Source organism: Arthroderma uncinatum (assembly GCF_011692745.1).
Source record: "Arthroderma uncinatum strain CBS 119779 chromosome Unknown scaffold5, whole genome shotgun sequence".
NCBI lineage: Eukaryota > Fungi > Ascomycota > Eurotiomycetes > Onygenales > Arthrodermataceae > Arthroderma > Arthroderma uncinatum.
This window is the reverse complement of record NW_022983867.1, coordinates 1,506,551-1,534,439: the sequence shown is the minus strand read 5'-3', so window position 1 is coordinate 1,534,439 and position 27,889 is coordinate 1,506,551. Positions and strand designations below refer to the sequence as shown.

General features: G+C 50.3%; 6 protein-coding genes across 6 annotated transcripts; 3 read left to right on the top strand and 3 right to left on the bottom strand.

Moving 5' to 3' along the window:
- Positions 1 to 3,058: 3,058 nt before the first annotated feature.
- On the top strand, positions 3,059 to 5,575 carry GIQ15_06849 (uncharacterized protein; the record flags this gene model as incomplete). The annotated part of the gene is made up of 5 exons (XM_033554266.1): positions 3,059 to 3,168; positions 3,223 to 3,961; positions 4,015 to 4,134; positions 4,197 to 5,489; positions 5,564 to 5,575. The coding sequence occupies 5 exons, from the start codon at positions 3,059 to 3,061 to the stop codon at positions 5,573 to 5,575; spliced, it is 2,274 nt and encodes a 757-aa protein (XP_033403781.1).
- A 2,551-nt stretch (positions 5,576 to 8,126) lies between these two features.
- On the top strand, positions 8,127 to 10,126 carry GIQ15_06848 (uncharacterized protein; the record flags this gene model as incomplete). The annotated part of the gene is made up of 3 exons (XM_033554265.1): positions 8,127 to 8,388; positions 8,442 to 8,575; positions 8,630 to 10,126. The coding sequence occupies 3 exons, from the start codon at positions 8,127 to 8,129 to the stop codon at positions 10,124 to 10,126; spliced, it is 1,893 nt and encodes a 630-aa protein (XP_033403780.1).
- A 454-nt stretch (positions 10,127 to 10,580) lies between these two features.
- Positions 10,581 to 16,514, bottom strand: GIQ15_06847 (transcription elongation factor spt6; the record flags this gene model as incomplete). Its single annotated transcript, XM_033554264.1, has 7 exons — positions 10,581 to 11,070; positions 11,133 to 11,389; positions 11,467 to 11,579; positions 12,039 to 12,287; positions 12,374 to 16,028; positions 16,108 to 16,287; positions 16,347 to 16,514. 7 exons carry the CDS (start codon positions 16,512 to 16,514, stop codon positions 10,581 to 10,583), a joined length of 5,112 nt encoding a protein of 1,703 aa, XP_033403779.1.
- A 1,227-nt stretch (positions 16,515 to 17,741) lies between these two features.
- Positions 17,742 to 19,516, top strand: GIQ15_06846 (uncharacterized protein; the record flags this gene model as incomplete). The annotated part of the gene is made up of 4 exons (XM_033554263.1): positions 17,742 to 18,032; positions 18,098 to 18,255; positions 18,432 to 18,849; positions 18,908 to 19,516. 4 exons carry the CDS (start codon positions 17,742 to 17,744, stop codon positions 19,514 to 19,516), a joined length of 1,476 nt encoding a protein of 491 aa, XP_033403778.1.
- Positions 19,517 to 20,494: 978 nt separating this feature from the next.
- On the bottom strand, positions 20,495 to 22,021 carry GIQ15_06845 (IFRD domain-containing protein; the record flags this gene model as incomplete). The annotated part of the gene is made up of 2 exons (XM_033554262.1): positions 20,495 to 21,761; positions 21,825 to 22,021. 2 exons carry the CDS (start codon positions 22,019 to 22,021, stop codon positions 20,495 to 20,497), a joined length of 1,464 nt encoding a protein of 487 aa, XP_033403777.1.
- A 3,857-nt stretch (positions 22,022 to 25,878) lies between these two features.
- Positions 25,879 to 27,222, bottom strand: GIQ15_06844 (salicylate hydroxylase; the record flags this gene model as incomplete). The annotated part of the gene is made up of 2 exons (XM_033554261.1): positions 25,879 to 26,178; positions 26,236 to 27,222. The coding sequence occupies 2 exons, from the start codon at positions 27,220 to 27,222 to the stop codon at positions 25,879 to 25,881; spliced, it is 1,287 nt and encodes a 428-aa protein (XP_033403776.1).
- Between the last annotated feature and the right edge of the window lie 667 nt (positions 27,223 to 27,889).

Sequence of the window (27,889 nt, the reverse complement as noted above, 5' to 3'; positions counted from 1 at the left end):
GCTTGAGGCGGGAGAGGGTGGCTAGGATGCTGGACCCGGAGCCGGAGGAAGGGCGGTCCCACACCTTTAGGACGGTGGCTAGGTAGTCGTAGCTGGGGAAGAAGACGACGACCCCGTCAGGGATGGCAGAGCAGAATCTTGCTATCGTCTGGCCGAGGCTGGTGATCTATATATCGTTGGATTAATTACTGGAAATTTCGGACTAAAGGATGGCATACCATTTTCTCGGACCGTCGTTGGTCAAAGGTGAAGTTGAACTCGACGTTGTCCACCCCCTTGTCCACGGCTATCGCTATCAGGTTGTCCTTGGGTATGACATGTCCATAGGTAAACGTCTTTATCTTGTCTCGTGGCATATACGAGAGTAAATGGTCCACGTAGTCGTCCATCTAATCAGCAGTTAGCAATTATCCATGTACATGTACGTGAATGGATATGCAAACCGGCTCCATGGTCCCTCCAGCAAGTATGACCGCCCTCGAATCCTCTACAAGCTCTTTAAATCGGCTGGTGGGATCAAGTAGAAGATACTTCATCTGCACGTCGCCGCCGACTTTCTCGTAGAACAGCCGTCCTTCATCTGACGGGTCCATGAGCGGAAGCAAGAAACTCTGGACATGGAATATCACTGGCATTCCACCGTATCCCTTCCGGCTGTCACCATCACCAGGCTTGGTAGTATTGGTATGCTCGATATACCCATCCACTTTCCTAGCCAACTTACTTTCTCTCAAATACACTCCCAGCTTATGCGGGTTGATCATGTCCGCACCCCCCTTTCCAAGTTTACCCCCGAGGACGTCCTGTATCTTCAGCTCTCCATCTGCCTTGTCGGTTTTTGACACTTCATCCAAACATCCAACCATGCATCCAACAAGCCTGATGAGCTGGGCAATATACACGCGGTTTCTACCGCGGAGACGAGTCTTGAACCGTCTTGCATACGTGGTTATCTGGGCCAGGGCAGTTCGTAACTGCTCCAACGAGACGGTGACTGAGTGGATGTTCACAATTGCATCCATGAGGTTATGTGCCTCGTCGATGATGATGACGCTCTTTTTGACAGAGAGGTTGAGTGCTTCACGGGCGGACTGCTGTAGTAGTAAAGGGTAAGGAAGGGTGACTACCTCTGTGGCCGGAGCTCGCATGGCAGTGCGAGATGCATAGTATGGACACACGCCTATTCTGGTGCCGAGGGAGGGTAGGTCTTCGATATCGCTGACCCGAGAGAGCAGGTGGTCCTGGAATTTGGAGGTCTTTAGCTCGTTGTCCTTGGATGGGAGATAGGGGCATTTGTGTTCAGCAGCGACGTTGGGCCGCTGCAGCTCGAGACATCGTTCGTTGATGGCCGTGGGGGAAGACAGAGACTGGACAGACGGGTTGATGCAGAGGGTCTTGCGAGAGGCGAGGGGAGTATGCTTGATCCATTCTTCGTCCTCGTCTTCGCCTATAGACGTATCACCGAAACCAGGAGGGATGCTGGATACAGGCACGACACGACGCATCTCATGCGCAAACTGGATGAGCTGGGAGTGTGTTCTCGAGCAATAGATGATCTTGACGCTCTCTTCATCGTCATCTACATCCGGCTGCTGGGTAGACGGGCCTTTCAGCTTTTCCAGCAACGCCAACGTATCAGACGACAAGGGGTTGGAATCGTCCTTTGATCGTCTGGCTGTCTCATCACCGCTCTCGTAGTCATCCAGCTCAAAGTCTTCCTCCTTGACTTCTGATTGAGATTTCTCGTTATCCACGCGCTACCCGGGGTATCAGCATCACGTCGACCGTAGGGTATATATATATATGTAGGAGAGTACCATCTTCTTGAACGCGCGAGAGGCAAGCTCAAGCTTCTTCCTGTGACGCTCTTCTGCCTCGCGGACTCGAGCAAGACGGTCTTCCAGCTCCTTTCTGCGGGCGACGAGCTCCTGTGTCCTCTCGCGTCGAGCATGTTGGACCATCCACTCCGGCTCGTCATCGTCGCCGTCTAATAGTATCAGCATGCATTTGACGCGTGTAGAACCGTAGAGCCATACCTTCATCCGCCTTTTCCAGAAAGACGGAGCGTTTATGGTCTCGTAGCCAGGCGAGAGAGCCGCATATCAGACTCAGAGATTTGCCCTATCCATCAGATCAGCCTGCTGCCTGATATCATAGCTAGATAGCCGTACATACAGTCCCTGCGAGCGTCAGTAAGATGAATATCTGGTCTCCATGCCACTCTTACCTGTCGGGCTCTCGAAGATGCCAACGCCGCCGTCCTCGATGCAGCCGTAGAGCGCGTCCATGAACTGCGTCTGGATATCGTACGGCGTGTACGGATGGCGGAAGTCCTTGTCCATCCTCTCTATATGTGTCTATCCTCTGTCTATCCTCTGTCTCTTCGGTATATCGTCTGGATCTCGTATCAGCGATCTTCGCCCTGGTCCTGGTTAGTGATATCCTCCGACGGCAGGGAATATCCATCTCAACGGCGTCTACGGACTGACCTGTTCTCATCTGTCACTTGCTCTTCATCCTGTCACTTGCTGAATGTCATGGATGGTCAGCTAAAAATAACTAGACCCTGAGGCAGTGCTTCTCCTCCGATCACTATAACTACGACGACTTCTACAACTTCTACTACAACTACAACTTCTACGACGACTTCTTACAACCTCAACTTCTACACTTCTACACTTTGAATACAGCCTCTACACTCACCCTCCTTATCATCTCCATCCCTCGCTGTATCATCAGCTACTTGTACGCATCTATCCTTGCTGTGTACCCCGCCTGGTCACGCAGAACAGCAGCAACTAACTATCATAACTACTACTAGTTTGTTATACAGCAAAGAACTCGACCATCTCTGTCTTCTCGCTGTCTGTCCAGACACTCTCATGCACTGCGCCGGGTGGACTCATCCTCCAAGCCCACCGTCCAGGGCCCTGGCCAGCATCCCAGCATCGTCCCCAGCCTGAACCAGCGGCGGCGGCGCCCTCGGACACGCTCAGCATAGCGTAGCGCCCTTTTTCCCCCCCTCGTACTTTTTTTACGACCCTCCGCCGAATACCCCATGGCAGCGCCGTACGACTCGTCTCGTCCGCCGCGCTTGGGAGCGACTTTCTATCCAGGCGCCGTCGACGACTACCAGATGCCGGAAGTCATCTCGCCTGCTCCTCAGAGGTACGCCCATACACCATTAACAACGTGGAGACTGCGCTAACAGTGGCCCTTCAGGGTCATGCCCGAAGTCCCAGAGAACATGCAAGATAACCTCGCGCACTTCGAGCTCGACGCCGCTGGCCCTAACTCCAACCTGCGCCCTCATCAGCAGCAGCAGCAGCATTTCCCAAGTCGCGGCTCCTCGATGAATAACCAAGGGGGATTAGGCTACTCTGCTCCAACCTCTCCGTCCTATCCCCCGCAGCAACAGTATGGCGGCGGTGGCAGCGGCTACGAGGCCCCCAACTTTTCTCCCTTTCCACCTCTGATCAACCCTCCCCCCAACGTACCCCCCAGTGACGAAGAGCGCGAAGCCAACCTCGAACAGGGCCGTGTGGCCGTGCTCGGCTCCAACGATGCAGAGATGCAGCTTGCCTGGGCGCAGGATGCCCTCTCCTACGTCGAAGTAGCCATGCAGAACGAACTGCGCAACCAGGTCGCCTACCCCCCGCGGCCGCAGACACCGCAGACGGAACACCAGCTCAAGGCTGATGCCATCAACATTGTCACATTCCTGGCAGAGCAGCGACATCCGCGTGCCATGTTCATCCAGGGCATGTGGCTCGAGTTTGGCAAGTTTGGGTTCCGGGTCGACAAAAAGGAGGCGTTTCGATGCTACTCGCGGGCCGCTGAAGGTGGCTATGCGCGCGCAGAGTACCGTATGGGAATGCAATTTGAGAGCTCAAACGAACCGCTAAAGGCTATCAAGCATTACGAGAACGGAGTCAGGCTGGGGGACTCGGCTTCATACTACGTAAGTCCTACAAGCCCCAATGCAAGGGTCACGGCTGGTCTAACGATATACAGCGCCTAGGGATGATGATACTGCTGGGCCAGCATGGCCAACGGCAGGACTACGCTGTGGGACTTGACCATATACGCTACGCAGCGCAAACATGCGACGAGAACGCCCCCCAGGGCGCATACGTATGTCTCACACCATCCGCAATTACCGGTGGCCCTTTACATCACCACTAACAATGGTATAGGTCTACGGAATGCTGCTAGCTCGTGAACTTCCCCAGGTCTCGATCCCTGACGAATACCTCACCCACGACCTTGGCGCTGCCCGCATCAACATCGAGAAGGCAGCCTACCACGGCTTCGCAAAGGCACAGGTCAAAATGGGCTCCGCATACGAACTATGCCAGCTAGACTGTGACTTTAACCCGGCTTTATCGATTCACTACAACGCTCTGGCTGCTCGTCAGGGTGAACCAGACGCCGAAATGGCGATTAGCAAATGGTTCCTGTGTGGACATGAAGGCGTGTTTGAGAAAAACGACGAGCTTGCATTCACCTACGCCAAGAGAGCAGCTCAATCTGGCCTGTCAACTGCTGAGTTCGCCCTGGGATACTTTTATGAGATTGGTATCTACACTGCTGTCGATATCAAGGAAGCTCGAAGCTGGTACGCTAAGGCTGCTGCGAACGGAAACAAGGACGCCTCAGGGCGAATTGAAAGTATCTCACGCTCCAAGACGCTATCACGCAAAGACCACGAAAAGGTAGCCATCCAGCGTATCAAGACACAGCGTACCCAGCAGCGCTTTTCACAGCAAACCCAGCTCCAGCAGGGGCAGCCAGTACAAGATACTCTTGAGATGCCCGACCCATCCCGTATGAGTCTCCATGACCCCACTCGACCAATGTCAGCAGCACCATACCCAGACGGTCCCCCGTCAGGACGCTATGGACCACCTCGACCAGGCCCTGGTCCAAACTCACACTCCTACGGGCCCGGGGAGCCTCGCAACTCTTCTGCGTTCGGTATCAACCCCAATCTCCGCGCTCAGTCGGTTGGGCCGCCAATGGGGCCACATGGATACCCACAGCAGGGCCGTCCGCCAATGGGGCCTGGGCCTGGTCCCGGTCCTGGACCTGGAGGACCTGGAGGGCCTGGAGGGCCTGGTATGGGATCAGGGCCACCAAAACTAGATATTGGATTTTCTGCCCCTCCAGACCTATCCGGCGCAGATAGGAGGAGGAAACCACACCGTCCCCCTGGTGCTCCGGGGCCCGGTCCTGGTCCTGGGCCTGGTCCAAACCGTATGCCTTCCTCTCCCCCAGGAGGAAGAGGTCACGGCGGGCCACCTGGCGGACCACCAGGCGGAAGACCCGGCCCGGGTCCTGGACCTGGACCTGGACCAGCAAGTCAACCGCCCAAACCAGCTGCCAGTCCAGCAGCAAAACCACCCTCTGCCGGGCAACCTGGCAAAGGTAAAGGACCCAAGACGTTTGAAGAGATGGGTGTGCCGCAGGGTAAGACGGAGAATGATTGCGTGAGTTTCTCCACCCGGTTAAAATATGATATATGATATTGCTTTGAGTATCAAGAGGCTAACTAATTGAGTAGGTTGTTATGTGATTCCTTGCCGTGCTGGTTAGGGACGGGAAAGGGGCAACCATTCGCAGGTCGTTCGCTGGAAAAGTCGATTTGCTACATTGTTTTGTTCTTTTGGTAAATTTATTGATTAATCCGGAGCAATGTCTCAAATATTTCCCTTTTGGTTTCCTTCCTTGCCTCCTTCTTGCTTCCCCCTTTTTGATGTTATGTCCTCTATGAAATCCACCTTATGTATGCATTATTTATATAGCACTTGTTCTTCTATCCGTTCTTCTTCCTTCTTCCATGCTTCAGGTCGTTTCTTGTCATTTCGCATAGACTCTCGAGGTTCATTGCGATGCAGTTTGATAGTATTTTCTTCTTGGGATTTGCACTGTTATTTTTCTCCTTGTTTGCCATTATTTCTTTCTTTTTTGCTTTGACGTTGGTACGTCTTCATAGTGTATTTGCATCTGGTGCTGTGTCTATCGACTACCCGCCGGCTTCCTGTCCCCATTACTCATATTTGCGGTAGTAACGTCTAACCCTCGGTGGCCGATATGATACGATCTACCTGATGCGTTGAATAGAAGTCCACTCCCATATTTCATTCAACTCTTGGACCGTAGCCCGGTTCGTTGCCTGTAACGAGTAGAAGTAACCACTCCATCGTAGCTGTACTCTCTTTATATCAAGATATCACTTCTTATCCTAAAACGGACGCGGTCAGTCGATTCTGCCGCAGGATGTCCAGATTGGGAAGTTATCACGACGTCCTTCTCGACGACATTTTATCCAGCTTCAAACATCAACATTACGATGAGGATAACAATAAACATACAATCTGCAGGATAAAGAAACGCCATGGCACCCAGAAAGGAGAAGGCGGACAAAGGCGAGAAGAGCGTTTCGAACGAAGATGGTGGGTGTTCATTTCCAGCTTCAAGCCCGTCAAACGCGGGAATACTATCGGTCCTAACAGCTATCTACTTCTATTTGACGACGCAGGCTCGACTATGATTCTTAAGTATCTTCGTAAGCATGTCCTAGAAATCATTCCCATCTCGAGAACAGTTATGCTGACCTGGATGAACAGAACAGCAAAAGTACGCAGTTAACACCGGCCCTCAGCCTTTCATCCTCCATCTATATGATGAGACTCTGCTAATCTACAGATATTCCTATTGACTTGATAGTCGACCATACTCAGTAGGTTGAAACCTTTTGATTTTTCTTCGTTCAGACCGGGAAGGCTGGCTAACCGTAGATAGGCAATTGATATCAGTGCCAACCTGCACAACAAGGTGACCAAGGGTATGTAGCATAGACTGAAGAAAATATCAGGTATATTCTAACATAGACCGTCAAGCATACACAGCCAAGGCATTGAAGAGCATGCATGAACGAAAGCTGCTCGAATGCAGAGTCTCAGGTATAGGTGATAGGGTATCCCGTCTAGGACTTCATGCTAAATGCAGTTCTAGGGAAACAAATGGTTTACCACGCTGTGCAAGAGGCTGCTAACGAGGCAACTCCCGAAGAGCTCGCAGCCCTAGATGACAAGATCACGTCTCTCAAAGAAAATCTTGAAACAGCCAAAGGGCGAGAAAAAGAGCTCAGGACGGAGCTTGCCGTGCAAAGCTCCCGTGTCTCGAGCACAGAGCTCCTCGCGCAGATCGGCCAGTCAGAAATTAGAAAGACTACGCTTAGCGATCAGCTTGCCCGGCTTTGCAAGGAGACGGCTACGAGCAGGATAGTGACGGAGGAAGAAAGCAGCCGTGTCAATCGAGACTGGGCAGCGTGGAAGAGACATGCTCTCCTACGCAAGCAAGCCTGTCGAGAAACATGGTTGAAATGCACAGAGGTGTTACCCGAGAACGTCAAGAGCAAAGACGAGCTCTGGGAGACGCTGGGGATGGAGGGAGAGCTGTAGAGCCGTCGTCCAATCGGGGAGCAATTGGCCGTGGGGGCAGATCTGGGGGAAGGAATGCGAGGACAGAGTGATGATTAAACGGTAAAACGGTTCGGTCTCTGGAATTAGCCATGTCACGAAACGCTGATGATGGACATACGGCAGCAACCAAGGATTTAGCTAGTGAGCGTGACGGCACGATGGCGTCGGGTATTACCCTCCAGGTCAGCTGCAGTGAGGTCAGTCGCCGCGAGCTCGCCGTAGCTTGCAGGTCATGAGCCTCTCAATTTGAGTTGTATGTACCTCTAAGTTCCAGTTTCGATGACAATAAATGCTCATGCTCACACTCTCGAAGACATTCATCGATGACTAAGGTCAAAGCTTTCCCCTGCAGTGAATAACTAACTGTTAAATATTTAAGTGAAACTCCTCGCATGCCTCCAAAATTTCTTCTCTCCTCCGGGCTCTTCGAGATTGGTGATTGCTGCATGGCAGATCTTTTGCTCGTCTGCGCTTTCTCCTCCCCATCCACTAAGCGCGAGACAGCAAAAAGCAGCTAACAAGCTAAACTCCGAGACTTTTGCCCCCTCCGCACCACAACAGCCTTCGATCCACGAACCCTAAACCTGCGGGAAAAATCTGTTGGCTGCTCTCCTCCTGCGACCTCCTCCCAACCTCACGATGCAGAAACAGCCGCCGACGCAACCACGGCATCACCCACCACAACATATAGCACAGCAACAGCAGCAACAGCAACAGCTGGACTCGAGGACTCCCAACGACACTCTCGCCGCTACTGCTAGGATGGCTGGAGGCGATCCGCGCAACAGAGCCCCGCTTCCTGTTCCTGGAGGTCATGGCCCATTCCCACAGAACGAGAATGGACGTAACATAGCACCGTTTGATATGGCACGCAGCCCGCCAAACCCGCCCGCCGGCAAGAGTGTGTATCTTCTCACTGACTATGGTGATACTGTGGCTAACATGAATGCGCAGATACTAAGCATGTTCCTTGCAAGTTCTTCCGCCAGGGAACTTGTCAGGCCGGCCCGGCGTGCCCGTTCCTACATTCCACAGACAACACTATCGATTCCGCGCCGTGCAAATACTTTACAAAGGTGATAATCCGCGTCTGTTCAGGGGATTGGGTTGGGCATAGGTAGCATAACTAACAGTGTGAGTAGGGAAACTGCAAATTTGGAGCAAAGTGTGCCCTCGCGCACATCCTGCCCGACGGACGACGGGTGAACCGGCCCAGTGTCGGCTTAGGAGGGAACCTCAATCTCGGCGGGCGAGTCCATCCGCCACCTTACCACGCACAAGACTCAGCTCTAGCAAACTCGCTTCTCTCACAGCAACAAGTCAACGGGCACACCGCGCGATACTCATACCCCTTCGCCTCCCAAGATGAAATGCAACTTCTACCCCCACACGCTCAGCAACTTCAGCAGCAGCAACAACAGCAGCAGCAGCAGCAACATCCATATGGACACCACCAATACGATGGTTCGATCCCAGTTATTGATGCCGGACTAGTATCTGATTCAGGCTCCAAATATGGCTCCCCTCCTGAAGAAGCCCGCCTCCCCATGTCTCCCATCGGCCGCACCGCTCTCGATGCCCCTTTGCCCGCCTCTTTCGACAGCCAAGGCATATCTCACATGGCGCGGTATGGTCCTGTTGCAGCTTCGATGCCGTCGAAATTCAGTCTAGACTTCTCTCCCTCGCCTTCTCATTCTCACCGACCTAATGCCGCCCCCGACGTCCTCCGCAGTCTGCATGATACGGCCTTTGGCTTGGATAGGAAACCACTTGGACTCGGTTCCTCTCCTCCTGTTGTCAGTGCAGATGAAGGCTCCAGTTTCCGTGTAATGCACTCGCAGCGTGTGCCCCGCCAACGCATCCTATCCGCAAGTGTTCCCCGCCCTACCGTTCTTGACGACTGGGAGGACAACTTCACCATGGAGGAAGACTATCTCCCGACGAACCTACATGACGATGTACTTACTCCGCAAGAGCGCATGCGCCGGCTCTCTCGCACAGAACAAGACTTATCAAGCAGCAGCAAGGACCCCTCCGGGCTCGGCATAGGCATTGGAATCGGGGCATCTACCAAGGTGGGCTCCCCACTAGCGTCCAGCCCGTCACGGTTTGGTGCACTATTTGCCAAACAGCGTCAGCGGAAGGAAGAAGAAGCCCAGGCTGCGCTCGCCCAAAACGGACACGTCGGCTCGCCGCTACGCGAATCTGTACTCGGATCACGCACATCTGCAGGCACCATCCGACCCATCGGCAGTTTGCCCGGATCTGGCGACATCTCACCCTTTGTTGCTAGTCCTCGTCAATCTTCAATGTCTATGATCTCCGAACAGCTAGGCAGCACATCACTTCACCCTAGCTCTGCACGCGCGCCAACAAGCAACCCCCGTCTTGAACGCAACGTATCTTCACCCGTGAGCACGGGCCGAATCGACGAGGAGCAAGGTGACCTGGTATTCTCTATGGAAGAAGAGGAAAGTAATAAGCGAAGTAGCGCATCTTGGGGCGCTAACAAGGGAGCTGCAGTCAGCGAGGGTGAAAAGAGTGCTAATACAAAGGCGTCAACGGCTGGTCAGGATAAAAAGGACGGGAACGGAAAATCTTACCTAAAAATGGAGTCTTTGTATGGAAATCGATCTTGATGATCTTTTTGTTTTTTGTTTTTTTTGCTTATTTTCTTGTTTGCATGGTGATGCTTGGTTTGCTGTGCCTTTTGTCGCTTGATGCTTTCAATATGCTGACGCTCCTTTAGTTCTTGTACTTTTCCTTAAAATTTTGAGTTGCTCCTCTCGCTACTTTCCATTCTATATCTCCCTCGGCTCTTTTATACATCGGTCTGCTGGAGAGTTCTGTTCCGTTTTCCTTTCTTCTCCTTTACATTTCCAGGCGCACGTCGAAAATTTACCTGTTACTTTTGCATATCATAACCTGTATATATATGTTCAGATACATACACCGATTCCCGCATGCATAACACCACAACGGATAAACCATTACTGATAAACTCTGTCATCTATCCTTGATAAATATATTCTTTGAACATGTCTTCTTGCTTCTCTCTTTTAATTCTTAACAGAGTGTTCTATGATCGAGTCCTCATCTCACTATCTGTAGGAAGCACATAACCGAGCCATCCGCCATAGTCTTCTCCTTATAGATGTTAAACCCACACTTCTCCAATAGCTTTATACTTGGTGAATTCGCCTTGTTCACATTTGCGAATACCCTCTCCCCCTTGCTATCACCATCACCATCCTCAGAGGGGACTCTAGGCAAAGCCCACCAGGCGTCCAGGAAGGCCCTGACTGCTTCAGTGCCATACCCTTTGCCCCAGAGGTCGGCGTCGATAGAATAGCCTATGTTGGGAATAGGTAGAAACTGGTTCATACCAACGGACCCGATGAATCTGCCAGCTTTTGGATCCTGTCCCGGCTCCTCTTCTCGCATCATTACGGCGTAATGGAACCTGAAGGCTTCGGTTTCTGACATTTGAACCTTTTTGCTATCCATCCATTTATGTATCGCAGGGACATCTGGAGCGTTATATACCAAATATTTCAACATGGGCTGCAGTGCCGGAATCTCACTATAGCCGCTGAATTAGATGCTATAGGGGTAAAGGAAGGATATATGTCTGGCATGCCATACCGCCAGGCCTCTATTAACTTAGTATTAACCCTGACCAGCTCAGAAGCATACTCGTACTTCATCGGTACGAGAACCGTTCGCGGAGTAACTATTTCCTTTTCATGACATGGCAAGGCCACTCGAAATGGCTGTGGCGGTGCTCCGCCTGTAGGATATTTGACATTCTCGTCCTCGTCAGGTTTTTCGGCAGCCATATCGAAGGATTTTGCGCAGATAAAGAAGAGAGACGGGTAAGAAAATTTGGATAGGAAATGATCCTATATCGCGATACCTATGGGCTATTAAATAGTTATCACTTCTCGATGAGCTACGAGCAACAGGGTTTAGTAAATACGACGCTGCCCACAAAGGGCGTATCCACGTTCCAAGCAGCCTCGCTGTCCCGGCGTGAAATAGAGGTCGTGAAGGAGTCAAAGGCGACATCAAATGACAGGCAGGTGACAGGGTCTAGGAACATATTTAGCTACTGTTATGACTCAGGCATCGATCAAAATGTTTCGTCTGACAAGGGGCATGTTGAGGGGCGTTTGAAGGGTCGAGCACGCATGCTTGTTGATTGTCTAGGTGGCTAAAGTGTAGTACATTGTTTCAAGGAATAGGAAATGGGTAGTAGAAAAGCTGGAAGCCATGGATGAAGAAATAAAGTACATAGAATAATGGCTTGCTTGACAAAAAAGGAAGAGCGGCCCAGCGACGTTATGCAAGCTGCAAAGCGAAATGAAAAGTAGAGTCGACTTAAGGAGAATAACGTTCCATAGATGCTTTTTCCCATGTAGTTTGTTCCGGTCTTATATTATTATTGAAAATTTTGTTTTTTTTCGAAATGGAATGAGCAGCAGTAAATGACGTAAAAAAACTGCTGACACCAACTTGCCTAGTCCAATCGCCGTCTTTATTACCTCCCACGTCGCTGCTGCGAGGCAAGCATATTCGCATGGAGGAGCTTGAATCCATTACACAAAGCTCTCATATCAGGATATGGAGTTCGCTGAAGCTCGTAGCCTTGTGGTATCACCTTCACAGGCCAGCTGTTCAGTGGTGCCTTTAACCCGGCCTTGAAGCAGAGGTTGAAATAACCAGGGTGTTTGGTATCGAGACAGAACGCGTAGGCAGACCGTTTGGGGTTGGCAGTCGTGTAGGTTGTCAACCAGCCCTCTGTAAATCGTTAAAGATATGGGTTAGCTCGTGTTGGATAGGTATATATTCAATGTTGGCAAACAAGGATAGCTGTGAAAACGTACCTGTTGCTTCTTTGGTGCCGCTCTGATACTTCTCATGGACCATCATATCATCCACCTTCTTCGCCATGGCCTTGACATGGTTGACAATCAACTCATCAAGATCGGTATACGAATACTTGCCTCCAATCTTCAAAATCCTTCCAACTGTAAATTCATTCTCCTTATCCAGCTCCAGCACATCGACATGCTGGTATACCCCATCAGCAACCTTCCAAGTAACAGCAAGATGGTCGTGGCCCTTGGATGACGGACGAATCACAACATCACCACGGCTTTGTGGTGCAAGGAACTCTTCAGCCTGCTTGCCGTTGAATGGCCGGAAGAGGGGATGTTTAATTACACGCAAGGTGCGTTGATCCGTCTGAGTCTTTTCCTTCATGGCCTCTTGATCGGCACGCTCTTGTTCTTCATCCCACTCGTCGCGCATGTGGTCTAGTTGTCGGCGGTAGGGCTTGCTTACTTGGTCTTCTCGGAGAGAGACATTCGCAACAAAGGCTTTTCGGTTCAGATAGAGAATCTTTGCCAAAGCAGTCTGGTGAGGTGCGTATAAGCTTCGTACAGGAATGTCGTATCTATCAGTCATCTCCATCTCTGGAACAAGGGCGTCAATGCCACAATCAAGCTTGCCGTCAATGTGGTCATCAGAAATCCTCTTGATAGTAATTGGTACAATCATGCCTTGAGCTAGTGATTCGGTGGTTTCACCAGTAAACATGGTGAAAATGGCATCAGTACCGAGGAAGACAAACTGTTTGCGGAGTTCTTCGTACGGTTGCTGCAATTCTGCACGAATTGTCTCAAGCGTAGCTCTCTTTCGCTGGTTAAGATTATTCTCCAGCTGCTCGGCGTATTCTTCTAAAAGAAGATCATTGACTTTATCTTGTGCGTCTTCTTTGATAAGCTTTCGAACAATTGCTCCTTGTCCGTTCTCATCGGTCTCGGCTTTGATATCTTCCTCATCAAGCTCAAGAGCGTCTGCAGCAATCTTCCTGCCAATATCGTAATCCTCAGGGTGCACACGAGTATTGTCTAGGTAATCAGTATCGGGGTCTGCATTGTCATAGTCAATGTAGAGGAAACTGGCGCAATTGTTCCACACTTTCACACCCATGGCCGGGTACTGAGCATTTACACCCAAGAGTTCCATACGGCTATTGACCACACCGCCGTTCATGTTTATAACCTTCAACAGCTGTGAAGCTTTTCGAGGACCAAGACCGCTAACATATGTAAGAAGGTTCGCTGTCGACACGTCGCTAACAGCCTCGTTGATATCAACACCAACAAGGTTCACCATGTCAACCAAAGCGGTTTCCAATTGCTTCAGTAGCTTCTCTTGAGGGATGAGCTGCTGGCCGGGCCTAAATTGGATGGATACAATATCCCTGCCTAGTGAGGCGTATTCCTTCATTGGGTTTTGGAGGTATTTCGCCAGGGCGACACAATAACGGCTCTTGGGGCTGAAACCTGGGTGATCCAACTCGGCCCTGCGACTCGTCTGGTAAAGCCTGGCAACTTCGTCGTTGACAATGACGACCTCCAGGATATCGCTAACCTCCTCATCCCGATCATCGGTGTAAAACGCACCTCGAAGGTCCTTCGACTGGACAAGCTCCGATAGCTGTTTGTATAGTTTTCTGGTTTCGGGTGAAAGTCCAGAAACTCCAATAACGTCGGGTTTGCGGCGCTCAACAAGCTCAACGAAGGCCTCTACATCCTTCCCGTCGGATATCATGCGATCTGAGTCACCAAGGGCAAGGTCAACAAACTTGCCGTGCTCTAACACTCGGCCATCCTCTTCAACCCAGGTCCAGTAGATGGGGTCTTTGCCGACGATTCCAGATCCGTTTGTAAGAGAGAGGACACGTGGGATAGTACCTAGAATCATTCCCTTGGGTTTATAAGGGGCCTGATCCAGTCGCTGCGAGAAAACTTCTCTGCATTCCCTTCCAACATGATTCTCACATTCCGTTCTGATGTTCTCTTTAACACCCTTGCTCATGATCTTTTCCAGTTTGGCAAGTGCCAGGTCTAGAACATCCTTTCGTTCCTTGTTCCAGGCATCTGCGATTTCACTGAAGTTATCGGATTGAATGTCGGGGTATAGACGCTGCTTGAAGGAGTCGAAATTCTTAAAGCGGACCTTGATATCAACGAGGCCTTCGTCTTCTGCCTTAAGCATTCTTAAGAAGAGCTCAGGGCGTCGTGCGATGTCCGAAAGCTGTTGGTCTCGTAGATATTTGAACTCATAGTAAGGGTGATGTTCATCAATCTTCTTCAATCCCTTTTCAGTTCTGAAACATTCGATGACTCCGCTCATGTAGAAGGCCTGTCTCATGACTTTCCGGACCTTGGGGCTCATGGTGAGTTCCTCAGCAAACATTGTTCGAGCGGCCTTCATGGCATGGTTACCGTTCGTAAAGCTCGAGTCGAGGAGGTTATCAGCCATGTCATCCGGCTTTTCACTAGCGTCGTCGATATATTGCCTGCGCCCTGCCTTCATCGCGTTCTGTGCAAAGGCGTCTGGCGTGATACCGAAAGCACGAACTAGCCCGTAGGCTCGGCTGTTGCGTACTCGCTCGAAGAATGTCTTTGTTGAAGTTTTGCGGCGTTGGATAGAGGCACCGTTTTCTCCCTCGTTGCTGTTGAAAAGGGAGATATCCTTAAGCTGTGTGGAGTACTGGAAGTAGAGGTAGTCCTGGGCGTCCTGTAATTCTTCCATGGTAACAGCGGCCGGAAGCATTTCCTCGAACATCTCATCCTTGACGTTAGATATCGTCTGTAGGTTGTCGTACGTAGTCTGGAGGGTATTTCGCTTATCGACAAGAGCGCGGAACTTCAAGTCGTATTCGAAGATATCCCACAGGTCAATCATACTTAGAAGCTTCTCGGCCTCGACGATGTATTTTCCTCCATCTGGGTTTGTTCCGCCATCTGGAACTGGTATCTTGACGGCGTGGATGAGGTAGTCCTTTCGGTGCTGGAAGATGAAGGGTACCTCCCAGTCGTCCGTGACCATAAACTCGAGGACTTTCGCCACAGCCCGCTGGAATGGATCGTGTAGGTCGGCGTCAAGTCGCTTCTTTAACAGCATCAGGTTCGATATCCAAACTGCCTCTTCGCGGAACTGCTCTTCTGTTAGGACGACATGCTGGTATGGCTTTCTGGCAAGCTGGTAACGTTCTGGCTCATCAGTAGACCGTATCAAATTATCGTCATCAGTCATCATCTTCTCTGCAAGCTGCGACGGCTCGAAGACGTCCTTTAGGTCCAGCTGTTTTTCTTCATCTTCCTCCTGCTCCTCTTCCTCGTCTTCCATCTCGAGGGCGAACAGGTAGTCGTTTCCATCACCAAAGGCCATGCGCATATCTTCGAGAGCAGCTTCATCAAGCCCGGTCGCTTCGGTTACGGCGAATCCAGAAAGGCCTTTCCTTGCCGGGCGGGCAATCTCTTCGTCTTCCTGTTGCCGGTCGTCCTCGTCCGAGAAGACATCTTTCTCGATGAAGTCGTCAAGGTCATCGTGCATGTTTCTCCGGTCCCGGCCGCGTCCGTATGTCTCTGCTTCGTCCTCCTCATCGGAATTGAAGATGTCGTTGATTCCCTGTACCTGGTCTCGTCCGACCTTGTGGCCACGCTTTAGGCGCTTGAATTTTGACTATAGAGAGTAAGAAGTAGAGTCAGTTATATAAAGTCGCTTCCCATGCAGCGAAATGTCAGATATCGGCATGTCATACCTCATTGGGCATGGGCAGGTCAAAGTCCGGGTTGTTCTCCCTGATCAGATAGAGATCATCTTCATCCAGCAGCTCGTCCTCCTCCACGCGCTCCTGCCTTGGACGTTTCTTCTTCTCTCGTCTTCTGCGTGTGCGTTCTTCGTCCTCTTCATCTTCATCGACGATAAAGCCTTCTCGGACCTGGAACAATTACCGTTAGAACCGTTATTCTTGCGGGGGGCAATGGCTATAACACGTACAGCGCGAACCGCGTCCTCGTCTTCATCGTCCAGCTCTTCTTCGCTCGAGTCATCGTAATGGCCGTTTTCTTCCGGTCCCTTGCCCTGCTCACCACCCTCTTCGCCGAACGACTCATCCTCCTCGTCGTCCAGCACAGCTTCGGTCTGCACTAGATCATGGGTGCTCATCGTGAGGGCTTCTGGCGGAGGGCCTAGACAGCAGGGAACGTCGAGGTGCAGGCTGCTCAGTGGTCGCCGGGCGTAACAGCGGCCGACCGGTCAAGGATATCGAGAGCGAGGCTTTGCACAGGAGAAACTGTCGTGGGCGCGAGCAAAAACTCCCTTTGGCAAAAGAACGAGAGTTGCCCTTTTGAGGATGCTTCTTCCCAGCTGCAGTCCCACGCTAGTCCTAAAAGGTAAACGCGCGCCAGGCGTCTAAACTAAGCTACAAGCGACTATCACGTTACTTCTTACCTAAGCAAGCCGAAACACGCTATCAATAGGAGCAAGTCGGAGTTGGGCATCACTTTTATATATATATATGTATATGTGTATCTATCGACCAGGAGACGACGAAAGAGAGATCTGAAACAGACGGACGGCCCCCAAGAGGAGCTCGCTAACCGCCTCCCCTCGACGCAGTCACGGTGTGAGGAGCCGGCAGGGCAGGGTTCGCCGTCGAGATCGGATGGGGATCTCCCTGTCGCCCTTCGATGCGGAGTACTAGTAGTTTTATCTTGAAGAGTTAGGACGTAACACCCTGTAGAAAAGCATCTCCGGCGCCCTTCTTCTTCTTCTTTATTTTCTCAGGGCCCCCTTGTCTACGTCTAACGTAAACATCTGCAGTACGGCCTTGCGTGAGAGGTCTCGCTCTACCGTCGTCGGCGTCCATTGGCTGCATACGTCCCCGTCTTCATCTTATCCCGCCGTCCAATACCTCTCTGTAACTCGCACCGCATCTAACAAACGGCGGATAAGCCAACAAGGGAGAAGAGCAAGGTACTGTCCCCAATCACTGGCGCTGCGGAGGGCTTCTCACTGGCGCCCTTTTTTTGTCTTTTATACTGCTACGGATATGGACATGTATGGCTGATTCGCTGTTCTTTTTTTTTGCTCCTCATCCAGGACTTTCTCAACATCTCTCCCTCTCCATCCTTCGTACACAGACAGATTTCCCTCGTTCAACGTCTACAGAACTATACGACGCCAGACTGCGATTTCGCTGCCGTACTGGTTGGTGGAACCTCCTCTCGCTTTGCGGTGCCACCCAAACGTTCTGTTTGACCCTCGATCGCTATCTCGACCACAACATATAAGAAAGAGCAAAACGCCCTATTCTTGCAGATCTTCTGCAGAACTTCGTCCACCCACGTCGTTTTTGTCCCTGGAGCCCGTCTCCACACAATCACAACCACCATGGCGGACGCTTTCAAGGCCCGCTCGCTGAAACGAAAGAACGTCAAGGGTCTTGCTCTCAACTCGGCCAGCTCCAAGACCGGCCTCAAGCCCTCTGAAGGCGATTCACAGATCCCAGGAGCTATCGGAAATACAGACGCCAACAGGACGGATACGCTGGAGATTGGTCTGGAGTTTAAACTTGACTTGCGGAGTGAAGACCTGGTGGTGCTAAAGGAGCTCGGTGCTGGAAATGGAGGGACCGTCAGTAAAGTGATGCATGCCTCGACGAAGGTCGTCATGGCCAGAAAGGTAAGGCCGTCTCTATAGAATCTCTCTCTCGGCCAAAGGTTCTAATGTTTTCTGGTCTGGAATAGATTATCAGAGTCGATGCGAAGGAGAACGTACGGAAGCAGATTCTCAGGGAGCTCCAGGTGGGACACGACTGCAATTCGGCACAGATCGTCACATTCTACGGTGCATTCCAGAACGAAGCCAGAGATATCGTACTTTGCATGGAATACATGGACTGCGGGTAAGGGCACACCCGCTTTATCTGTGATTACAATGAGTTACTCACTTTTTACATAGGTCTCTAGATCACATCTCGAAGAACTTTGGCCCGGTCAGAGTTGACGTGCTGGGCAAAATCACCGAGTCAATCTTCGCCGGACTGGTCTACCTCTACGAAGCCCACCGGATCATGCACAGAGATATCAAACCATCCAACGTCTTGGTGAATTCAAGGGGCAGCATCAAGCTCTGCGACTTCGGCGTGGCAACCGAAACAGTGAACTCGATAGCGGATACTTTCGTCGGAACGTCTACCTACATGGCGCCGGAACGTATTCAGGGCGGCGCATATTCCGTACGATCTGATGTTTGGAGTGCTGGTCTGACAGTCATGGAATTGGCCGTTGGAAGGTTCCCGTTCGATGCCTCTGATACGTCGGCGGGAGACAGGGCGAGTGCAGGACCCATGGGTATTTTGGATCTACTTCAACAAATCGTCCACGAGCCAGCACCAAAGCTACCTAAGAGCGATGCCTTCCCGAAGATATTAGACGACTTCATTGCAAAGTGTTTGTTGAAGAAGCCTGAAGAAAGACCAACTCCACGACAGTTATACGTAAGTCCCTCTCTCGTTCCCCCTGATATACATCCATTTTCTAATCGTCTACCAATAGGATCACGATGCGTTCATCCTAGCGGCTAAACGAACCCCTGTCAACCTCCGGGAGTGGGCAATCAGCATGATGGAACAGCACAACAGGAAATCGTATCTTGCACCTCCTGCCCCCAAGGCCATCACCCGCGACGGCGGATCAGGGGAGGCACCCTCCCGGTCTCGCAACCAGGAAGACACACCTCGCCAACAGATCTTCGCCTCCCAGACCTCAGGGGAAATCCCCCTAAACATCGCCGGAGATATCACTCCCCGCTCACGCCAACAAGGTCCCTATGGGGCCGCAGAAAGCTCTCCGTCAATGGGCTTTGAGAAACTCTCAATCAACACTCAGCACCAGGGCCAGAACTACTCATCCTCTCACTCCCAGAATCATGGCAGTGGACAAGTTCCACGGGGCTCGCGCTCTCCCTATCCACACTCCGCTACGTCTACCTCACAGGGGCCCTTCGCCGTCCCTCGCCCAGCCCCTTCGCCAGGCTATCTTTCTACCAGAAATGGCTCCCAGTCTGCTGGTCTCCCACATATGACCGGTCCTCCACCAAAGGGTCCCCTCCCAATACCCCCTACATCTGACAGCTGGCGAAACCAGCAACATAACAGGATATGAACAACTCCCCTTCCCCCCTATTACAAACCAATATTAAGCATCTCATCATCTACATTACTCACGGCGCTATTTCATTTTGTTGTCATTTTCACTTGCTACTTTGCTTTCGTCCGTGTTTTTAACTACATCATTGCCTTTCATTCCCTTCCTTGATCTTTTTTATTACACTACTTTGATTACGCTCGTGTCTTTAGTTATTGTCACTATCATTGTTACTGTTGTTTGTCACTCTACTCTCAAGTTTCATACCCCCCCATACATACAGCACCACCCGTGTAGTTATCATAATAATGACCTCTCTAGCATGCATGCAATGGTACTTGGCAATCAGAAACTCATATTAGGAATGTACATAGTTCGGATGCTTTGTTTACATAAAATACAATACATGATATTTATCCGGTGGCTGGGATGTTGAATTTCGCCTCTCCCTTTCCCCACCATCCTTGACAGAAAAGATGCTGGGAGAAAAAAGGGGGCTGGGTAAAAATATTCTGACGGAAGGTCCCGTGGAAGCTGGGCGATGAATAGAAGAGGTAGAGAGAGGGGTAATGGTGAAAATTTGAACGGCATTCATTCTCATTGTTGGGGCTGTGAATGGGTTCTTCGCTCTATACATCTAGTCAACGAGTACATTGTTCCTTGATATAGAATTGAATGAAAAAAAATTCTGATCCAATGTCACCAATAAACAGACTATTAAAGAGAAATTGATAACAAAAATAATAAAAATAATATCCGAATATGCAATTAACCTCCCATCCGGCTCGACTAACCAGCCTGCCCCTTTTTATATATTTCTTTATTCACCTGTATGTGTGCCGAACAGAAGGAGAAATAACCTCGTATGAACATGCCTCGTGAAAGAAATATCAAGTAACTGTGCGGTATAATGAATGAAGAGAAAAGATAAAAGAATAAAAAAAGTATGGATCGTCAACAGGCAGTGTCAACCAACAGGAATTAAATTGGAATCAATCAATGCGACGACGAGAGAACATCGGCTCCCTTGACTCTTCCACCGCCTCTCTTTCCGGACTTGGACTTTCCACTGCTGAATGCAGGCCCGGAATTTCCGACACCTAGGGTAACCGGCAAAGTCTCCAGGATAGCTCGATTTCCTTCGAAATAGTGGTCCACGAACCCGCCTCCTAAAATTCTTCGCATCGCCGCGAGACGAATCCACTTCCACCATCTATCCACGCGCATGTAGCTGTTACGATGGAACTTGACGGTCTTTCGACTTCCGTAGTTGTGGTTGGTCTCAGCGTCAATGGCGTTGCTGTACTGTGGACCACGACGAGGGTTAATGACCGTGTTGAGGATGGATGTGAAGTTGGTGTGAAGGGATCGTTTGTCCTTCTTGTTGATATGGCGACCGGAAATATGGGCAAGCGACTCCACTTGCCTGATGATACGGTGCGTGTTATGGTATGCAGTGTAGCGTTTGATTAATTTGGCGCCATTATCGTCTTCGTCGTCTGACGGGGAGGATGAGTGCTCGTCATCGGTAACGTTGTTGTAGTTGTCTTCTTCATCTGATTCATCTTCCTCCTTTGGCGTGTAGCTCTTCTCGTAGAGGAGTGCAATGTTTTCACCAGCTGCGACCTGGACGCTGGTTTCACTGCTATCTAACTGGTCTGAAAAGGCCTCAATGGCCTCCTCGCTCTCGACTTCGAGATCTTCGATGTGGGAGGCCAGGAATCCCCATTCCTCCAGAGCTGCGGTAACGGTATCGGAATCATCGGCGGCTTCGACGTAGGCACCGTCAGACCCGGCTATTTCCAGGAAGAAAGTCATCTGCTCGAGGATGCTATCGTCACCGGCCCCGCCAAAGACGGCACATGCACTCAGGGCTCGGATAGCCGCGGCCTTGACGGCAAAAGAAGAAGAGTCCATGATGGCTCGCTTGAGAACTGAGTTCATGGCTGGGTAGATTGTGTCGTCCATCATGGTCACCGCCATTAATGATGTTGCTCTGAGGGCTAGAATCGCCTCCTTCTCGCTCGGTTCGGATCTGATGCTTTTGGCGAATACTTTGAGTAGCTCGTCCATCTTCTCCCCGAGTTCTTCCTCCTGGTAATGGGCAGTTAACTGCCGGACGAAGGAGTTAAGGTAGTCCTCTCGTCCCTGAACGGAGCTGCGTTTCCGGTCGATAAGCTCGTCGATCACATCATGCAAAGGTGCTCGGCTTCCTTCCGCATCTTGCTCTCCTTCCGGGGCACCGAGCTCCTCGGATACATTGCTATCAAATTTATCAGTCAAACTGCAGGAAAAACAAGCAGACAAATTAGAACGGCGGCCATACCTCCAAGCGGTGCCTTCGCTACGAGTATCATCGTCATCATCCTCGTCGTCTGAAGGGTGTCGACTAACGTTTCTCGAAGACTGGCGAGAACTGTGAGCAGACGGCGTCCTCGAGCTGGGATTCGACACTCCACGGCTCTGAGCCTTCCGGGAGACGGTCTTGTTGCTCTCGAGAGCACGTCGTCGAAGGTCTCGCATGGTGGCGATACTCCGACGTAAGTTGAAGATTAGATAGCTCGACGGTTTACCAACCCCTTCGTGGGCTGTGAAGATATATTTGCGGGGGAGGGGCAGACAGCTCCTTATCAGATAAGTTGTGTGGGTCTTCGCGATGGTTTGTTTTTTGGTTGCTTGCTCCGGCTTGATATAACAGATAAGGCGGATATAGATAGACAGGATGAGCGTTACCCTAAAGCCACGGAATCCGGATAAGGTCTGTGCAGGCGGGAGAGGCGTGAAGGTATGGATTCCATAAGGTAGACGGAGGGCATACGGGGTCCGCGATGGAGGAGAAAGGAGGGCGTCTGGTTCGTCTTGGGCGCTGGTGCAGCAGGGCTAAGGCAGGACAAGGACAGGAGGAGGTTCGTGGTTCAAGTTGCGGCGCGCGAACTGCCAACGTGATATGGGGTGCAGATTATGTAAGATGGAAAGGCGGTGAAGTCCACAGTAACCCTGCTTAGTAAGGGAATTATACTTGTCTATGATTGGCTGATTAGTCGAGTCAGGTGATACTTGGTCGGCTTCTGTATCGGGATAGCACGTGATATATACTTAGTCATGGATTAGTCAGTCACTGTGATGAAAGGCTTAGTCATCTTGACGAAAAGGGGTTTGACAGAACAACAACCAGGAAGCACTCTGGAGACTAATACTGACTCTAGAGACTGATACTACTCTGACTCTGGACACTGATACTAACTATGGATACTGATACTGATGATAGACGATAGCTGACGATCGATGACTGAGTTAGGGGTGAACGACTTGACATGTCAGACGGTGGTGATCCTGGTCTATCAGCTGCTATGGCAGTGTATCAGGCCTCGAGCACCTCCCATGCCATGTTTGATACGCCAAAGCCTATTGAGAGGCGGCGGTCTATCGAGTCATCTAAAGCACCACCATCTGATACAACATATCATATCCCTGCTTAGTCATAAGGGTTAGCAAACTGACTGGCTTCAAACTAGTTTCCGGGGAGAGTTTTGACCAGAGAAGACTCCAAGCTAACCAAGGTTCATGGCAGCTTTCTTTGTTGTCATACTGCCTCTCTCGTGGCAAGATGCGATTAAACCACGGCCAGGTTCACTGCCTGGCCCAGGGCCCAGCGGCAGATGATGCAGACAACGGTGGAGGCGCCCTCCGAACTCCTCCAGATAACGGATAAGAGCTGGGATTATTATTAGCATCTGCAGACATGCAAGGCTGGGCTTGAACTCTCTTTTCATGTGCCGTCCATATAACATTATCGAATTCTTTGTCCTCGCTCTGAACCTATCATCTTCGGGGCGGCTAGGAATCGGCAAGCCGTCGTTGCTCGCCATGAAGTCTGTCTGTCCACTACAACCTCTTGCAAGCCACAATCCCACTTAATCCCTGTCTTCAAACCCAAATTCAGAAGTAAGGAACTGAACAGGCTGCGGAAACGGGGGATCCATCCTCAGTTTCTCCCCAACGCTAAAAAATGCGCCGGGGTGGAGTGCCGAAGACCAAGCCAGCCGCTGCTTCACCCACATCTGCTGCTCCATTCTTCAACTTCATCTCCTCTTTTCCTCTTTCTCACTCCGTTCCTCCATCTCGGGTTGATCCGATCGTTTGGTCAATGGTTCGTTTGTCCACTCGAAGCTTCAAGTAGTGGCAAGATAGACAGTTCTTACCTGGCTCCTGGATATACTTAAAGGCGACATAGGCATCGATTCTACTTTTGTGAGAGTCTGTTCACGAATATATCCATTGAGGCCCTAGTCGGTTGCCTCGAGCCTGCACAATACTACTTCTTCTCTGCTTACAATATTCGTCTCCTTCCAATATTCGTATATATTCCTTGACCGGCTGAAGACAAAGCACACCGGATGCTTCTTTGAATTTTGCGTTGAACAGCCATGGTTGCTGTTGCAGAGCCAAGGCTCGAGGTCGATGTATGCTGAGATCCAACTACTACTCCTAGTATTGCATGACTCCTTGACCAGTTTTTTGATATTGATTTCGGGGGTGTTATCAGGCCGAGCTTGAAGACGACCCTTCCTACAGCGAATTGTAAGTGCACGGATTCCTCTATTTTTCTTATATACCCGTTCCATGCAGCTAATGCTTGTTTATAGCCCCGAAGATCAAAGCTATCTAAGTTCACTCACCTCTAGCGTTGTCAATTACAAGTAAGTCACCCGTTGGCGGCAGGGTATTGCTTGTGCCCAATAGCTGATGTTACTTCATAGATATGAGGTTGGCAGCTCCCGCTATAGATATTATGCTTCCTTCTCGCATAAACACCACTAACAAATATAGAATGGCCGACGGTACCATGCTTTCCGCGAAGGGATATATACACTTGTATGACGGAATATCCTTGCTCTATATCTCTTAACTAGGGCAGCTCTGATTTATATAACTCATAGCCCAACGATAAAGAGGAGCAAGACCGGATGGATTTCATTCACCATATTTATCTGCTGCTTCTAGATGGTTCACTTTACATCGCTCCGATAGAGGATCCGGGAAGGGTCTTAGATCTAGGGACAGGAACTGGTACTTATATTCCTCGTGGCTTAGTGGTATCTAGCTAACTTGTTATCGATATTAGGTCTATGGGTAACTGATTTTGCAGAGTGAGCATCACTCTGTAATATTTATTTCTAGTTATACTTACTAATGGTTTGTTAGTGAACATCCTACGGCCGAGGTTTTTGGTACTTCGTCACATTCGTTGCGGGTTGGTAATAAATATCGCTGACACTCTGCCTCAGGAACGGACCTAAGCGCCATCCAGTCACCATGGTACATATAAGCCTTCTACAACCTGGCCCTTTGGCGAAAAGAATCCCAAGCTAAAATTTTAACCAGGGTACCGCCAAACGTGACGTTTGAAATCGACGACTACGAAACCGAATGGTCGTACTCGGCTGGCTTCGACCTGATACATAGTCGTGAGCTAATGGGCTTCATCTCGGATCACGACCACTTCCTCGCTCAAGCATTTGCGAACCTAAATCCAGGAGGGTGGATCGAGATGCAAACAACTGACCTAAACGTTTTCTCCATCGATGGAGGGATGGAGAGAGCGAAGGTTCTACCATCCTACCTCGAAAATTTGCATAAAGCTAGCGCCATGTTTGGAAAACCTATGACTGAAGTGGGCAGCTGGCCTAGCCGTATGGTAAAGGCTGGATTTAAAGATGTTCAGGTTCAGATTTTTACTGTAAATCATTCCTCTCCTCCATTTATATCACAGGATATTTCTAATCAACATCTTATAGCTCCCAATAGGCACCTGGCCAAAGGACCCCAAACTGAAAGAAATAGGGAAATTCCAACAAGTGCAGGTTTTACAGGCCGTTGGTTCATATACACCTGCTCTCTATACACGTGTTTTAGGCTGGACTCGAGAAGAGGTCAATGACTTATGTACCAAAGTTCGGGCGGAACTCCAAGATCGCTCCTTGCATCTATATCTAAAAGTGCATATTGTTATAGGGAGGAAACCATAGTCCACCATTTCCCCGATGTCATACATACGGTGTGGGCCTATGCTACAGAGAAGATGGTTGGGCGGAGTAATGGCGCAGCGTATGGATTCTATACGATTGGCGGTTATTGGTTATTTAAGCTTCAGAGTATGAGCAAGCAATTATTTTCTACCTATATTTAATCCTGAGATTTAAAATATATACCCGTCAAGATATACATGTATGTAGCTCTTGTAAATACTAGTTCACGTGTGGGTCCTCCTTATATCCGTCTCAAGGACTAATTCTACCTGTTGATATTCATATTTCCTCGCTCAAATGGCAAGATTGGTCATTAACTGTCATAACACTGCATTATATACTACATTATATTCAAGGGATTATAACTGATTCGGCATCCGACATGAAGGTCTTCACGCGAGATTCGTTTGACCACCAAATCCACCAAGGCATTATGGCCTCTTTTAACTTATTCACAAGATACCCACAGTCTCGAACGGTCTCCCACCGCCTCGATGCCTCTTGGTACTGTTCATGTATGCGATCACGGCGCAGTTCCTTATAGACCTTGAACGCCTTTGATAGTGGAAACGATCGATATTTTGCGAGCGTGCGAGTAAACAGGATGGCATCTTCGATCGCGATACCAATACTCTCGCCTTGTGGGGGCATCTATACTTCTCTGTTAGAATATAGGGAAGACCTGTATATGAGGGGGTGAGAACCTACTGCGTGGGCTGCATCCCCCAGTAACATGACTCTTTCCGTGCACCACTTTCCGCCAGGAGGTAGCTTGTAAACCGGGAATAAGAACCAGCTATTTGACGCTGAGATCATTTCCCTTACGCAGGGGAAGGCAGAGTCGCCAAATCTATCCAGGATATCTTCCCTGACAGCATCTTGATCTGCGCCTTTGGTTTTCCATCCATCACGAGAGAGAGTTTCCTTAGCCTCCATCACTGATGCCATGTAGATACTCTCGTGGGTTGGCTCGTAGAAAGTGGCCAGCAAGGATCCCCTTCGCGACATATTCAAGCAAGTTCCCTTAAAATGTAGGTCTGACGGGACTGCTTTGCGATCCACGTATCCCTGGGCAGTGGAGATGCCGGTGTAAACTGGTACACGTTCGGGCTCGACGTGGTTCATCCGTGTCTTCGAGTGTATCCCGTCACAGCCTAGAACTAGGTCTGCCTCGATTGTCGTTCCGTCTTCAAACGACACTTTCACCCCTTTGTCTCCTTCTTTCGGGTTCGAAGCAGGCTCTTCTATCCTCACCAGCTTTTTGCCATAGAGTATATTCAAAGTGACATTCGCATAGGTCGAGGCGCTGATGGCGTTAAGCATGGCTTCCATGAGATCAGACCTCATCACCCTAAGGCCCCTAAAGCTCCCGAGCGGGTTGCCATCCTTGTCGACAAAGTCCATAGAAGCAAGCTGGTCTGGGCCGGAGTAGTTGGAGAACAGCTCGATCCTGTCTATCTCAACACCGCACTTGTTTTGTTTGAGGTGGCTGTACACCCCGAGTTTATCGAGATTCCGCAGTGCATTAGGCATCAGATTGACAGCTCCTCCTGGAGTTGTTGGCTCATCTCGAAGTTCATAAACGGTGACGTTGACAGGCTCATCTCGACTCGATAGATATTTCGCCATTGCCAGAGCCGTAGCGAGACCACTCATCCCACCTCCGATGACGCATATTTCAGAAAGGGGAGCCATGATATAAGGATGTAAAAAGGTAGATGTAGGAATATGTCGGTTTTTAGGAATGGCACTGGTATCTTGGATTGAAAGAAAAGATGGGAGCCCGATCAACCTCTTGACCTCGAGCAGATATTTATATCTCTATCATGTTGCAGGCAGACACCCACGACGGGCTCAGCGTGGCAGGCCATCGACCTGATGCCAGTCAAAGGTCGCTGAATACGAGCTGGTTGATGGAATAAATAGAATGATGCAGACTAACGAACGGCCTATCTCAGCCTTCTATTGGCCACGCATAGATAGACGCGAGTGCGAGCAACCTAGCTCCACCGCGATGAAGCTTGTCTTCAGGGCGAAACAGAAAAGGAGAACCCAACAAGTTACAATCGTGGCTTAGAACTTGACGTCGAAGTGGTCGACCGTCATAGACTCTTTCACTCACTAGTTGTAAGGCTGTGTCCTTTTATACGATGACGGCTTGCTAACCGCGTCAAGGACCAACCAGGCAGTGCTCTTCTGCACAAGGATGATGAATGACATTGTTCCTCCTCCAAAGCAGTCCTCTTATCCGTTACTCCGACAGCGACGTCCTTACGTCCTTCACATGAGCTTCTGAGCTGAAACTGCTGAATATATGGAGCATCGAGCCTCGGACGAACAGCAGCTCCAGACAGCCTGCCAA